The 15519-nt window shown below is 47.1% G+C and overlaps 1 protein-coding gene across 2 annotated transcripts in view; it reads right to left on the bottom strand.

The window, feature by feature from the left end:
* The window catches only part of LOC142877217 (chemokine-like protein TAFA-5), a 138349-nt gene that overhangs the window by 88652 nt on the left and 34178 nt on the right, over positions 1-15519 (bottom strand). The window contains exon 1 of one of the 2 annotated variants that reach the window (XM_076011667.1): positions 7633-7919. The exons of the other annotated variant lie outside the window; for it this stretch is intronic. Coding sequence (XP_075867782.1) covers positions 7633-7723 — 91 coding nt within the window. The 5' untranslated portion in view covers positions 7724-7919. Of the gene's footprint in view, positions 1-7632; positions 7920-15519 lie in introns of those variants that run through there. 2 annotated transcript variants of the gene reach the window in all.

Below are 15519 nucleotides of genomic sequence, written 5' to 3'. Positions count from 1 at the left end.
GCAAAACTTATTCAATGTAATTTTTTTGGCAGGGGAGCACAAAAACAGATCATCATTCCAAGAGAAAAAAAAAAGAAAAAAAGCATTACCACTGTCTCCAAACTTTCCGAATTGACTCCTCGACCGCGTGTGACAAGACGCATCAATCAACTGCGTTGCCGATACTGGGTTCCGCTGCTGCGTTTTTGAATTACACGGCTCAAAGGTTCTGCATTGGAAAGGGTTCACTACTTCATGAGATAAGGGGAAAGGGTGGGGCTGCAACCAGTAAACCAGATAAAACGCGCAATCATTCCCCAACCGCGTTGTGTCGCAATTCGACACCGCAATGCTCGCCGGCCACGTTCAATTACGTCGATGATGATCAACTTGAGCGCGGCAAAGCGTGCTGCGTTAACCCGCCTTGTTGCCTGGCTAACATCCATGTCAGCACCGTTAAAGCCTCACATCATAACAGCATTAGAAGACAAATGAGCGACCCGGCTCGTGATGACCCATAATGCTACAGCTTGTCCTTTACAGTGCGCTAAACCCATTTTCTCTCGGCGCATTGTGGCGAGAATGAGAATTAGAGACCCCACAAGCAATCTATTCAAGGGCGCAACAGGCTAACGGAATGTGACGTGCCAATGTTTTTAGTGATTTTCATTATGAGTCATTCCCTTCTAATTCATTTTCAATTGGACCATAAGAGCCGCCGCCGCGCACGCCACAAAAGGCGGGATGCGAAGAAAAGGGGGATCTTGTTTAGCTGCAAGACATCCCGAGAAACAAAATAATGATCTTTATGAAATTGCTTTAGACACAATCTGACAGCTGAGACAAAGCAAGTGGCTGGCCTTGTTCAAATCGATAAAGCCTCCATTAGTTTTCGAAAGAGTAACACGCAATTTGTTTCGGTGGAGCATGCGAAGCATCTGCAATATTCTGCCCCCATCGACGTAAAAGGCTAATGCGCTATAGCCAAAGCTAATGCAAGATAAAACCTGCCTTTCTGTCAGATTGAAAAGGGAAAAAAATGGTTCGGCTGCACCAGATCTATAGAGCGTGACCAAGCCTGTTATCGCAGACACCACATTTGTGTGGCGAGGACCTCTAGGGCCGAGCGATTGTGACAGTGGAGGAACTGCGCTTCCGCAGCCATTCAAATGACTCTGATCTCACGTGCATCAGGGATCAAACTTTTTATTTTTTTCAGTCGCTATTGATTGGCTGAGATGAACAGAGGCAAAGCGATTGATCGACCGGCGGAATGACCTCATCTCTACCTTTGACACAGCAGGAAGAGGCGCAAATTGAAACCGCAGAAGGTTAAGCACACTCCTCACTAATCATTTCCTCAACAATGCGTGGATGTATCGCGCTCAAGCACCCTGGTGGTCAGCGGATCGATAGTCCCGGGGAGTTAGCCTATGAAAAGTGAACGCAGGGTCAGGCTCATTTTCCTCAAATCAGCAATCTCTGAGCCGGGGTATCTTGACAAATGCACTGAGCCCCGTTTAGATCGGCCAAGCAGAGCGACTGCCCTGCGTCTGGGGGCGATGGCCGTGATGGACGCGTTGCCAACCGCTGCAGAAACAGGCCTGGGAGAACCCACGCCTTTCCTGGGAAGAATGTGCTGATCGGAGGGGATCTCGCTCACAGCCAATAAGACAAATCTCCCGGCTAGTCCTGCCTACCTTCTTTGTGCCCGACCCGTCTGTTGGCATGCACTGTTGGAACTTCCACTTTCCATGCGTTACTCAGTCCTGTGCTTGTGTGCCTGTCCACGCATCCACTAATTTACAGAATCCAGCTCTACAGTATCTCTGACCGTGAACGAAGACACAGCTTCATTTTTTAAATCCACCCTGGTCATCCTTACACGGAGGGACTGCCAATCAGCAAATCTACAGCCCCGGCCTAACAACAACGCTTGACTCACGCATCTCATTAGCGTCAGGCATCTGTATTCCGGTAATGTACCCGAGGATGGCAGACTGCACGTCCCTGCTGAGTCAAGGGTTTTATGGCTAAAATCCGTGTCTTTCAGCTCAGATTGCTGGGGCCTCGGGGAGTTGAAGATGGAGCTTCATGGATGGAAGGGCAGGGATGAAGTGCGGGGGTCAATGTCTTTCTGACATCACTATTTCCAAAGGCCAATGAGGCTCACCAGTTAAAGACTGGAACTGTAAGAGGGTCCTCCTGGCTGAGCTTTTCATTAGAGCCTTACTCTCGCTTTCTTTTACTGTCCCACATTGCTGCCAAACCACAATCAATATAACTTTAGGAAAACTGGGTGCAATGCCGCACAGTTTTTACCACCCATGAAACCAATACAGAAGAGCGAAAAAAGGTGACGGGAGTAAATATCGGTGATTGCGTGCGCGCGTGCACACACACACACACACACACACACACACACACTCACACACACACACACACACACACAGGTATTTGAAACGTACCCCCTGGACAAAAGAGAGGGGGTAGTTTAAATTAGCTTGATAAACTACGACTATCCTCTGCCGCTGGAGTGAGTTATTCATCGAGGCAAATTAATTAACAAAGCATCAATGTAATGAATCAATTAGGCGATTGATTATTGCGCGTTGCCCTTATGGATTGAAGTTGATACTTGACCATTAAAGATGAATCATGCTCAATTTAGACGGATTGGCAGCAGATTATGCGCAGGGGGCCACGGTGTGGTAGCAACGTGACTGACTGTGTTTTTGCGTGTTGAAAGTCTGTGAGTCTTGCCGCAGCATTAAAATAATGCAAATGAATTTTCGTGGCACTTTGAGCCTAAGACTGAGCTTCAGGGCTACACACCCCAAAATCCACCCCCTCTTCTTCTGCAGATTAATATTAAATGCTTAGAAAGGCAGGGCTACCAAATGGCTGCAACTCCCACAGCTGAATCATATTTTTCATCAGGGATCTGTGGCTCTCTGCCTTGGTCAGACGCAGGTGACGCATTGCTGTCAACCGACGACGGCTCTCCCAGCTTCTGCGGCACAAGCACAATTGAGGCTTTGTCACAGACGACGACAAAAAATGTAATACTTGAGTCGAAATAATAAATGAATAGGGAGGGGAGCAGAGGAGCGAAAACAAGGAAAAACATGGGCAATCATCAATGCAAACAACAGTTGTGTGGCAGTCTTTCAGTTGTCTTGCATAACCGACGACTGTCGTCGACTTTAAAGTGGCAGAATTAGTCTCATTCTTTCAAAAAAAAAGAAGAAAAAAAGGCCTTGGGAATCTTCTGGGAACCGGCTCACAAATGGGGTCGGATCATAAAAGGATGTCTCGTTTCTGTCAGTTGTAGAACGCACTTATTTTATTTTGTCTTTTTTTGCTTTTGCAGCAGCCACAGTTTTGTAAAAAGGGAAAGGCAGCGGTGACCTGACAAGGTATCGCTCCGCGCAGTGCTTGAGGGAGGGAAGTCTACCTGTAGGGTCGGAGGACAAATCAATACGGCATAATATGGCAATGTTTTGTGGAGCGCTGCCGTTTCAAGTCGGAGACACCAGATTTGGAATAGTGTATCACAATGGACGACACATTGGTGGTGAAAAAATACTCAAATACTTGAAAAAGCAGAGTGCATAAATGGGATGGAGCTAAGAGCCCACAGTCTGGTGGGTGGTGGATGTTACTTTCACAACGCAAAAGGTGATGCACAAAAACACAAAAAGTGAACATTATACATTGCAGAAAAAAGCAAACGGCAAATCTTTTTTTTTAATGGTTTTGGCCACATGTGTCTCTATGGGCCAGTTTTAACTTTGGCTGCGATGCTAATTTTGAACGGAAATATCAATACTGTTTAATCACAGCGCTAAAACGTTACTGTTTAGGGGGTAAAAGAAAATGGTCCACCTGTTTTCTACGTCAAAGAGTAAACCATCCCGAAGAATTGAGTGGAGTCATTTTGAGGATTTCAAAACCAGGGCTCAGATAATTTTATTTGTTTTGTTTTGTTTGGTTTTTTTCCTTGCTGACGCTCAAGTGCAATATGGCAGTCGGCGGGGGACCGCTCGGAAAGAAAGAAAAAAAAGGACAGCAGTCACGGCTGACGAGCGCCGCCTTCTGAACTCTCGCCAGAAGACATGACAAGCGCCCCCCGCAGGTCACATGCGGTACATGCCTGACGCTGAGTGTTTGCCCCGCTGCTTGACCTGAATCTACCTGAAGCTGCCAGCATTGTTTTAAGCCTACCCACCCTATGCGAAAAGCAAAACCCTTAGTTGTCGTTGGTGAAAAGTGACTCCGGTCGGCCGACGTCGGCCCGCCAGCGTATGAAGACGTCCCTGCCGCCGCGGCCCATCATGGCTCAACCCTGTGGTTTATACCCGTGGATCAATGACGCGGACTATCGTCAGGCAGACCGGAGGTCCGCGCGTGGGCGGACCGACAAAGGTCTCTGAACTGACTTGAAGGTGGGGGTGTGGGAGGGGCTTAGGGGGGATGTTGTATACCCCAATTGAACTGGTAATTGGTGCAGATACCGTTTAGACGTAGTGTCTCACTTTGAAGTATGTGAAAAGGGCGAGAAAGGAAGTTTAATAAATACCTGAATAAATGAAATCCTACATTGTGATTGGGTTCCCTCTCCGTAAAGCTGTTTTATTCCCAGAATGTTCATTAGCAAACACCTTGATAACATCTGTGCCGGGAAAAAAAAAGATGATCTATCACTCCACCAATGTTCCAGTATAGCTCAGGAAGCAGATACACATCAAGCAACAGCCTTCCAGAATAGACTGAATGGAGCCTCTTCCTCGCTTCAGGCCCTGAAATATCCTCATGAATCACAGCGCTTAAAAAGAAATAATCCTCAAGAACCGAGGTGGAAATATTTTGGGTTTTTTTTGCTTTACAGTCATTTTTTTCCCAATCATTTCCAAGTATTTATCACCACATAATAGACCAACTTCCGAGTGCAACCCTTAGCCGGCTCCTCGCACTCGCGTTGTGACAGCGTGTGACATAAGCTCATTATTTTAGCCCGTCCTGCGCCAGAGCGGACTCGTCTCAGATAGGCCGGCGAGCTCCCTCCAAGTCTTCCATGAACCTTTCAAGACACTCTTACAGCCATGTGACAAATATCCCCGGCCAATGAATGAGCAAAAAAAAGAAGGGATTTGCTCCAACGCGTGAATTATTGAAGTAGACAGCGTGAGAAATTTCATAAAAGACGAAGAAGAAGGAGAAGAAGAATCATCGGCATTCCCTGCGCACAATCCCCTAAAATACACGAACAAATTATTATTGCTATTTGTTCGTTTTTTTTGTTTTTTTTGTCAGATTGGAGCTGGGTGACATTCGTCTTGGGGATTTTGTGGGAGCTAAAATCCCTCTTTTTTTGTCTTTTTCAAGCCAGCTTCCATCCTCGGTGTAACAAAAGTTAATGAGGACGCACGCTGGTGACGAGGCTACCACCGGAAAATAAAACCCCGCTTGCAAAACGCTGTGCACAAAAGGCGCCCACGTTATCAGCAGTTGCCGACAAAGGGAGACTAAAAATATCGCTTATCTTGTTTTGGGTTTTTTTTGGTCAGTTTTTTGTTCCACTTGTGCTGAATCTGTTTCACGGTATGAAACGAAAAACTGATATAAAAAAAAAAAGAAAACAAACGGCGTGGGGGCCGAATCGCACCACCTTGATGTTCCTTGTGAAGGGAACACAGATTTAAAGGGGTGGTTCCTCTCAAGGCCCATTGCGCCTTCCTCTCATTATCCCTGTTCCCCAACAGACCTCCCTCCCCCTGATGTTCTTTACATTCATTCCACCGATCCCGCTATACGCCCCCCACCCTCCCACCTTGGCGGCTGTCTCCAAGAACACCTTCACCCTGTTTCAGGCTCGACCACTTCTTGCGACACAGATCTTTGATTTGATTTGATTTTTTTTTCCTTTTTACCGTTCTTCTCCGTCCCCCTCCGCACGACCACAACCGACCGGAGCTAAAGGTCGCGAGAGGTGTCGAGTTCTGAGGTAAAAAACAAAACAATAAAAGCGCAACGTGACGCCGACAAACAAGGCGAAGGTCAAAAGTATCGCCTCGCCAGGGGACGGGGGTTCGCGACGAGCTCGTCAGCGCTGACGGCGGCCAGAATCTAATGAGAGTCGCCTCGTTAACGCGACAGCGAACATCCTTCACTCCTGACCTCTGCGGCCGGAGACCCAGCACGCCACAATCAATTAGAGACAAAACAAACAAAAGGAAAAAAAAAACTCAGAAGCCAAATCTTGAACTCCCCCCCCCCCCATTTCACTCCTTCTCATCCGAGAAAGTGTTTGCCACTGCTTGACCTGAATATTTGCCCAGGGCCAGAGGGGACGGGCGGCGGGGGCCATTTCCAAGGCGCCGCACAAAAGGAGCAGCTTCCTAAGTGCCAAGCGGCCTCCGCTCACCTCGGGGCGCAAACACTGCTCTGAAAGGGAAGGAAGGTTTTGCCTTTTTTTTTTTTTTTTGGGGGGGGGGGGGGGGGCAGGTTCGTACAGCGCGGTAATGACCCAAACGCACACCAACCAGCCAACCGTCCGTCCACCCACCCACCACAGTTTGCACGGTTTGACTTTCAAAAAAGGAGTTTTAAGCAGTGAGCAGCGACCACACACACACACACACACACACACACACACACACACACACACACACACACACACACACACACACGAAAACACACAAGCATGCACACGCGTCTTGATGATGCCACATGACGGGTGGATTTAATGATTTGTCTCAAAAGAGACTCGTCAACACTGAATCGTCTTGAACCCCTGATGGGATTAGTTTATTTTTCCTTCTCCCTCCCTCTCCTCTTCTTCTCTCATCTCTCATCTCCTCTCGTCAGCAAGTGGAGCCCCATTAATTACAACCTTCCTTCTGGAGGAGGATGAAAAAAAAGAAAGAAAAAAAAAAAACCCGTGCACACAGAGCTCGCCACAACGCCAGCCATGCCCGCCGGGCTGTGCCGTGCCGTGCCGTGCAGCGCAGTGCCGTGACATCCATACGGCGGCATACGACGTGAGGATGCGCGCGAACGATAGCGCCGGCGATTGAAATGTAGCGCGCGGCGCGGCGCCGGAACGTTTGACCTCAAAGTTACCCTAAAGCTAGACTCTAGTGCCATCTATTGAAAAGCCGCACAGCGAATCAGTATGCCGGAGACAAACAGTTGGGCTGCTGCCACCGACGCTGTTCCTTTTTTTTTTTTTTTTTTTTTTTCTCCGTCGGCACAGCTTGAACTTAAATCCCCCTCCGCTTATTATTTATTTTTAGGATGAGCTGTAATTATCAACAACACACGACTTGTTGCTGAGTCGAACCCCCGAAGCCCTGCAACACCACAAAACAACGAATCTACCCGGAATTTCTTTTTTCCCTGCTGGATCTGTAATTCGACCGCTCGTCTTTTTTTTATTTATTTATATTTCGCGCAGGCTGCCAATGCAGTCGCAGAGGGGGATACAATTGAAGAAGAAGAAGAAGAAGAAGAAGAAGAAGAAGAAGAAGAAGAAGAAGAAGAAGAAGAAGAAGAAGAACTTCACGCAGCGTTTACGCAGCGTGCACACAGATTTGTGACAGGGAGGAGGTTGGTGGTGGTGGTGGTGGTGGTGGTGGTTGGAGGGGTTACCTTCTTTGAGCAGGCGCGAGTGGATGAGGAAAAGCAGAAAGCAGCAGATCGCCGCTCCGGTTAGTGCCCACGCGAGTCTGAGCAGCTGCATCCTGGCGCAGAACGGCGGATGATGATTATTATTATTTATTTGTTGTTGTTTGTTTGTTTTTCGTTGTGTTGCTGTTCGGCGCACCACCTCAGCTCTCGGGCACCCGCTGACTCATGTCTTCGTGGTGGCCGTGGAAATCAGCTCGCATCCCATTGCCAAAAAAACAAAACAAAACCAAAACCAAAAAAAAAGAAGAAAAAAAAAAAAACAACCCCGAAAAAACGGGAAGAGAGAGACACAGGGGGAAATCCTCAAGTTCGGTTCAGACGTGGCGAATCGTGCAGAATCCGAGGGGGAAACGCGCGTCCTCGCCTCGGTGCGTCAAAAGGGGCTCCGAGCGAACAGCAGGGCTCTTAACCCCCGATGGCCGTCTGGGCGGGTGGCAACATCCCCTCTTCTTCCTCCTCCTCCTCCTCCTCTCACTCCTCTTCCTCCTCTCAGGCTGCTGCGGCCGGTGCGGAGCCCTTCTCGGCTGTTGCGCTCCTCGGCGCGTCTCCGTCCTCGGGTGCGCACGGCGTTGCGGCGCGCTCCTCCTCCTGCTGCTGCTACTGCTGCTGCTGCTGCCGCTGCCGCCAGTGACGGCGATTGTCTTGTTGGTGGTGGCGATCGCCGCTCTCCGCTCGCATGTTACGCACGTCTCTCCCGCTGCCGGAGAGGCGGAACACTGGCAGCGAGTCGGCAGAAACCCACCGACTCACTCTCTCTCTCTCTCTCCCCCTCACTCCTCCTGCGCTGTATCGTGCCATCACTTTCCCTCGCTCTCTCTCTCTCTCTCTCTCTCTCTCTCTCTCTCTCTCTCTCTCGCTCTCTCGCTCTCTATCCCTCACTCTCCCCCACTCCCTGATTCAGTCCGATGCACCCCTTCAGCAAAAAAAACAAAAAACAAAAATCCAGTGTCATTTAGACGCAACTGCGAGCTTCATTAACTATGCACCGCGCAGGACGAGGAGGCTGCGGGCCGTCGGATCCTCCAAAAAGCCAGAGGCACTAGAGAGGATGTCCACCTTTCCATCTTACCATGTGATTACATAGACAGACAGACAGACAGATAGATAGATAGATAGATAGATAGATAGACAGACAGATGCTCTATTGCCTTAATTTTAAAGAATCAGGTCACTCTGAAATGTCCATTTTAACTCTCTTATGCAGATTGGCAATTGGTATTTCTTCATTTAATGCAACTGTTCTGTAGTTTCACAGAAGTAGAGAATTCCACCTAGCAACAACAAAATGCAAATCTATGGTAGTAACAATAATAATAACAATGATAATAATAATAATAATAATAATAATAATAATAATAATAATAATGATGTACTGAAAAAAAGATCACGTCTCCAGACGAAAATGCTGAGCATGTTAACAGCATGTTAACAGCTCATTTCCAACTAATTTCTAATACCTTGATTCAGGTTACACACAGAAATCTGTATGGTTGGGCCAAATATGCACGGCCATAAACCTCATCCAAATTAAAAAGAAAAAGACAAAGAGAGTTAAGGAAAGTTTGCCAGTGTGTAAACCCCGTATTTTTGTTCAATTCAAGCCATAACATTTATTTTTGTAGCTCACGGAGAAAATTCCACCCCAGATATTAGCTGGATGTGCCAATTTAGGCCCAATTTCCTCCACTTCATCTTTTTTTGGCAAATGCAATAAGATGTAAATAAGTGTGTGAGTGTGTGTGTTTGTGGAGGGGGGGTATTTATTTATTTTACCTCTAAATCAGCCAACCCCCCCCCCCCACACACACACACACACACACACACACACACACACACACACACACAACCCCCCAGTTATTTGAATAATCAATAGGCTGTGGGTAGCCTAGCCTGGGGCTTTCTAAGAATATTCAACACCTCCCCTGAAAGAGATTACACATGTAGCCTAAAATTTCATCATATTATAAGCGTAAAAAAAATGATGCCGTTGCAAATCCTTCCTAACAAAAAAAAACAAGAAAAAAAAAACACCCGTCTGTTGCGTTCTCAGCTTGACGCACAGAGTAGGACGACTGGATCCCTGGAGCGGGGCCACAGTAAGCGGAATACAATAGAATTTGTAATCCCCTCCGACCAAGCTGTTTTGTGTGCATTCCGTGAACGCACACATGTCGCACACGTCACCCAATGCAGCCAGAAGATGAAAACTCAAACATCCATCCAGCTATAAGTCACTGCGGCTGCTCAGAAACAGCTCCTAGAGCAAACGGGTGGGTGGGTTTGTGGCGCAGGATGCTAGCGTTCGCACCAAGTAAAGCTGCCTGCACTCAAGTCCACGCAAACATCATAGCATGAACAAGATGATCCTCCGCCCGCAGGGCGACTTTCACATCCGCGCCTTCCTCATCAAACCGAAATAACACGCCGACGACGGCGGCGCCGCTCAAAAGAAGAGTGCCGTCGGCGTGGCGTCAATAAGGGCCGGCCCCCAGAGCTACAAGTGCTAATTAGCTGATAACAGTCTCTGGCATGCGTGCCAGCGTGTGGAGGAGTCAGAGTGCGCGGTGCTTGTGCTGGTGCCATTGTTACTCTCGTTTGTGTGTGTGTGTGTGTGTGTGTGTTTTAAGATTCACGTCAGTTCTTCCCGACGCCATCGCAGCCCAGATCCATCCATCTCCTGCGCGGAGAAGACGCTAGTAAACGACACAGGCGCACGTTTCCTAATTACACCCAAAGCCTGTATACAGTTTATACAATGTGGGGAGGGAGGTGGGACGGTGGGAGGATTGTGTGCGTGAGGAGAGAGGGGTGTGGGATGGTGGGGCGGTGGGGTAGGGTTAAATATAACCCTGCGTGTTGTGCGTGAGACCTAATTAAGAAAGTGTTGCAAACACAGAGAGAGAAATGATGTGGTTTGATACGCTCGATGAAAACATTTTTTTTAAAAACAAAAGTTGCCACACTCAACCTGTGAAACAGCCCCGCCGCACCCCCAACCGCGTGTGCAGCATATAGGAACGTCACCCCCCCACATCCCACCCCACTCCTCCCTTTTATTTCCCCCTTTCGCGCTAATTCAAGGTGGTAGGATTTGTGGAGGAACCGGAAGGAAATATTTAGAGGCTGAGAAAGATGCAGCCCTGCTGCACCTTCCAGTAATTGGGTCTGTCTGCTCGCTTATTTATTGAAGCCGGAATCAACGTTGACGAAAAGTCTACCGAGAGAAAACGGAGTCAAATTTAAGCAGAGAACCGTCAGCGTAAACTGTTGGCGGGTTTAGTTAAAACCTTATAATGCGCGTTAAGATATATGCATTAGCATAAATCAATGGGCACAACTCAGAACAACTTCCTTTAATTAAAGAAAAGCATTTAGTGTTGTTCCTTTCTCTCTCTCCTTTTTTTTTAAATAACACATCATGTTCTGATTAAACCCCAGCGCCACACTGTGGCCGCTATTATTTTCCTCTTTCCTTCTTCCGCTGTGACTCAGTCCAAGCTGGAGCTCCAGGCTCAGATAGGTGGTGTTGGTGCTGAAAAATAGTCGGGTCAGTATGTTTCAGAAAACTCATTCGCAATCGATTCCGTAGTTCAAAACGGGTGGAAACTGAAAAATGACAAATTTAGTCTCAGACAGAATTCCAACCAGAACGGGCACTGAACGGGCACCGGAGATCACATCGAGGCTCAATTTGAAGAAAAAAAACTCTATTTACTTGCGCAAGAGTACATTTTTAGTGGCAATTACCACTTTTGCAGAGCCGAGTGTTGCAATGTGACATCACAGCATGCTGGTGATTTCCTATCTCGTGTTTGTCTTGGCACTCACAGTGCTCACAGTCACAGGAACCGAAGGCGCGGTTTCCCTCGTGGCCTTGACGACATGTAAAGCGTTTCCCTGGAAAATTTCTGTGAAATGTGTGCCAAGGTTTTATTTTTTTTTGTTTTTGGGAACGCAGCGGAATTCTTTCCTATCTTCCTCTCCTTTCTTTATCCATCCACCCTTTCCTCGCACCAGCCACCTACACTTGCTGCCACGTCTACGTGATCATCGCCGCCGCCGCTGCCTTTCCCACTGCCAGGAGCCAGGAGAGGCGTCACTTGCTTTGTCCTCTGTGCAGGTCACTGGCTGGCTGCCAGACGGAGCCTATGCCAATAAAAAGCCATGAGTAATGGCCTCAAACTTCCACTGTTCGCCCTGTTTCCCCTCCCCTCCCCATTCTCCTATTATTCCCCCAGTGGCTGATAAATGTGGAGCTTAAGCCTTAATCAGAGGGAAGGGCCGGCGAATACGGCTCGCGTCCAATGGGGCCGTCCAAGGCGTCCAACGTTCCTACAGTTCATTCGGCGATAAAAGGTTGAAGTGGCCGCCACCTGTACGGCTTCCCCTGCAATCCGCTCGGCCTCCCAACAGGTGGTGCTTTTATTGTTCAGTAGTGAAACAATAGCCAACCCTGGACTCCAAGGGAAGTCTTTAAAGGAAACCTGTCTGGCAGATGACTGAAGAAATGTGTCGTGCACAATTCATTTCGCGGGAGTCCAAATTTGGCAGGAGGACGGGACAGTGCTGTGTTTTGGACAGGGGAGTTGGGAGGGGTTTGTGCTTCTGAGTTTGCCAAGTGCTTCTGGTGACAGCAGTGGGACAGATAGATAGATAGATAGATAGATATGTCTTCTGCTAACCCTTGTGTAGATTGGCAATTGGAACTTTATAATTCTCATAACTGTTCTGGAGTTCCACAGAAGTAAATAATCCCACCTGGTAGCAATACAATACACATCAATGACAATGAGACTAACATACTGCTAAAAAAAGATCATGTCTCCAGACTAAAATACCCAGCAGTACCAACAATTTTTCTTAAGGCAGCAATATTAACAGCATATTTCCAAGCCAAAATATCCATTTGAGCCTCCTTCATGCTTGCTCTAGCAAGTTAGTTCAGGGAGTTGCAATTCTCACTCGTCAATGATCGTCTGGTTTCATCTCAAGGAAATGTACGACCAAGATATGCAATGTGTGCTTTTAAAGTACAAATTTACCATTAGAATTCTTCCCTTCCAGGACCGCTTTCTGTTTGCACCGCCAGCCAAAGCTTCCAACCAAAAGAAACTTGCTCTTCCAAAAAAAAATAAATGATGAGTGCCCAAATCAAGTACTCCCGTGATAAGAGAAGAGCTGATGTCTTTCACAAGGTTAAACTGCACAACAGGCGCAGGTGTCACAGATTTCATTTGTTGACAAAACTGTTGCCGCTCTTTACTCAATACTCAGCCAAATAAACAAATAAATAAATAAAAGAAGGACGGAAGTGGAAATCTATACTTAATCAAGTAAACGTAACAACGGCCATAACGACGGTGATTCATGGCGTGTTTCGCAGCACTTAACCGGTAACTAATGGAATGGGGCCAGGTGAGTCCTGGATGCCAAGGGATGATGGACGACTGAAGATCAGGAGAGCGGAAGCTGAACGGAGACGGAGGCCGGCCGGGTGGTTGTTGCCACCCAGTCTTGCCTGGACTGGCCCATCAGCCCTCCAGATATTGCATTTCCTGCGATATCACCTCATTGTGTGCTCTTCATGAAAAATAATATGCCGACTTTGTTGTCGCGCACGGCAAAAGCTTCCAATTATGAAGAAGCGCGCGTTTAAACATTTAAAATGTTTATATTGAAACCCATTTATAATTAATCGCCTGTAACAAATAACTGAAAACATCAATGCCTCTAATCCCGGGAAGAGGAGGGAGCAATTTCCAGAGAGGATCCACGAGCGACGCCACTGTACCCGTCACGGGTCGCGTATTTACGTCGTTACTGCGGCACAATGTGGTAAATTAGACGTTTAAATGAAAAAAAAAAAGCACACAAAAGTTTATGTCGCGGAAAATGACCCTGGTGCTGCCGCCAACATTTATTTTCTTAATGCAAAGAGGTGACGGTGACAGATGTCCGATCTAGAGCCTCGCTGATTGATTGGTTCCTGGCAGACAGTCTTTCCCGTGGGCTTCAGGTGATTCACATTGAGGAAGGAGGGAGAATATATGAATACATATCAGAATAGTCAGTTAAAAAAAGGAATGAAAAGAAGAATATATTGAAGAATCTGTTCCATTATCTTTGTTCAGTAGCACTGTAGCGTGTAGGAACAGATGGCCAGGTGTTGTCATACCAACAAGGATTGTTAATAACTGATTACATTGCCACAGCCTCAGTTTCTTTAGCTTCTTAAATGTATAAAAGCATAAAAGGAACAATTTCCCCAAGAACAAAATCTATTTTCCGTCTCTGGTGAGTTTTTTTTTTCTTTTTTTCCTGACACTAAGCTGCCTCCGATTTGCTCACGTGTTTTCACTCAGTCAATCGGTCAATTATTAAGTCGTCATGAAAGAGGGGGGGACGGCACCTCGGCACTTTCAGCAATTTCTAAAGATCACAAGTAAATAATTCATTCATTCATTCATTAATAACTTGAAAACATTTTGGGGGTCAGGTTTCTTCACTGGTAGCAACAAAATCTGGAAGGCTTGTTCAATCGCCTCCCATGGCCTCCCTCCTTCGTTTTTTTTTTTTGTTACCCAGACAAATGTATGGTACTTGTCAAGAACTGGAGTCTATTAAACGTGGCAGGAGTCAAAGCTGTGACGTACTTAAAGACAGAAGCGATCCCCGAGGTTCAGTGGATGGGGTGGAATTCCTGGCCTGTCCAGTCAACATGTTAGTGTCCTTGGGCAACGGTCCAAATTGCACCCAGAGGCAAAGCCTCGCTGGGAGCGTGCAGATAGACTGTATGTGTGAATGACTGCTAGTGTATGAACTGTGTGTGTGTGTGTGTGTGTGTGTTTGCGTGGATATAATGGCTGAATGTGACGAGTGTCTCTTGAGCACTTTGAGGAATCATTAGACTTGAAAGGTGCGACATAAACGCCGGCACTTAGCTTCAGTCTGCGCCTTCGGCTCGGCGCTCTTCAGAGAAATCGCCCTTTTTTGCCAACCATTTATGTGGGGAGGGGGGGCGCTGCAAAGGCTGCGACGTAAATATGTCAATGCATCGCTCGGCCCAAGAGTAAATTTCTTAAATAGGAAATGTAGCCCCGGGCAGATTAATTGGCCCTGCTGAGACAACAGCAAGCAGGAGTAACAGCACGTTTCCTTTTTGTGCCAAAGGAGATAGTGGGTGACAAGGCTCAGATATGCAAAAATAACACAATCAGAATTATATTTGCCTTGTCGACAGGTGACAAGCTCAATCTAAATGGCAATATTATGTTATGATTAGGGCTGTCAGTCGAATAAATTTTCTAATCGCGATAAATCACATTAGTGTCCAGAGTTAACTCACGATTAATCACAAATTAAGTGCAATTTTTTTTTTACCCTGCTCTATATGTAACTATAGATATTTATTGTGTTTCTTATACTCCTAGAAAAATTGGAGAGCACAATAATAATCCTTGGTGGGAGATATTCTATTTTTATTTTCATTGGAACGTTCCAAAATGATTACATACTTAAAGTGTCCAGATACTCTCCAAAAACAACCCCTCAAACCTTGAGATATTCTCAAGGTTTGAGGGGTTGCCGGATTAGCCGGCTGTGGTAGAGCTTTCAGTCTGGCGTGAACGACACCATGGGTTAACAGAGGAGCCGGAAGGAAGCAGGCTCCGTTCCGTGGCTATTTGCCGTGCTTCGCGGCGCTTCCGGTGTGAACCCGGCCTTACATACGCACAACACGGAGAAGTAGAGGAAGTTGTGTGTGCAGGAGGGCTGGAGTTCGCGCACAATTTCTGCATGCGTGCTGCTTTGCGGCGTTCCGCCTCCAGTGTGAACCAGGCGTTATGTGCG

Source organism: Nelusetta ayraudi, unplaced genomic scaffold, assembly GCF_046127955.1.
Source record: "Nelusetta ayraudi isolate G7.1 ecotype Tasmania unplaced genomic scaffold, CSIRO-AGI_Nayr_v1 ptg000135l, whole genome shotgun sequence".
Lineage (NCBI taxonomy): Eukaryota > Metazoa > Chordata > Actinopteri > Tetraodontiformes > Monacanthidae > Nelusetta > Nelusetta ayraudi.
The sequence above is the reverse complement of the archived record's forward strand: the minus strand, read 5'-3'. Positions and strand labels throughout refer to the sequence as shown.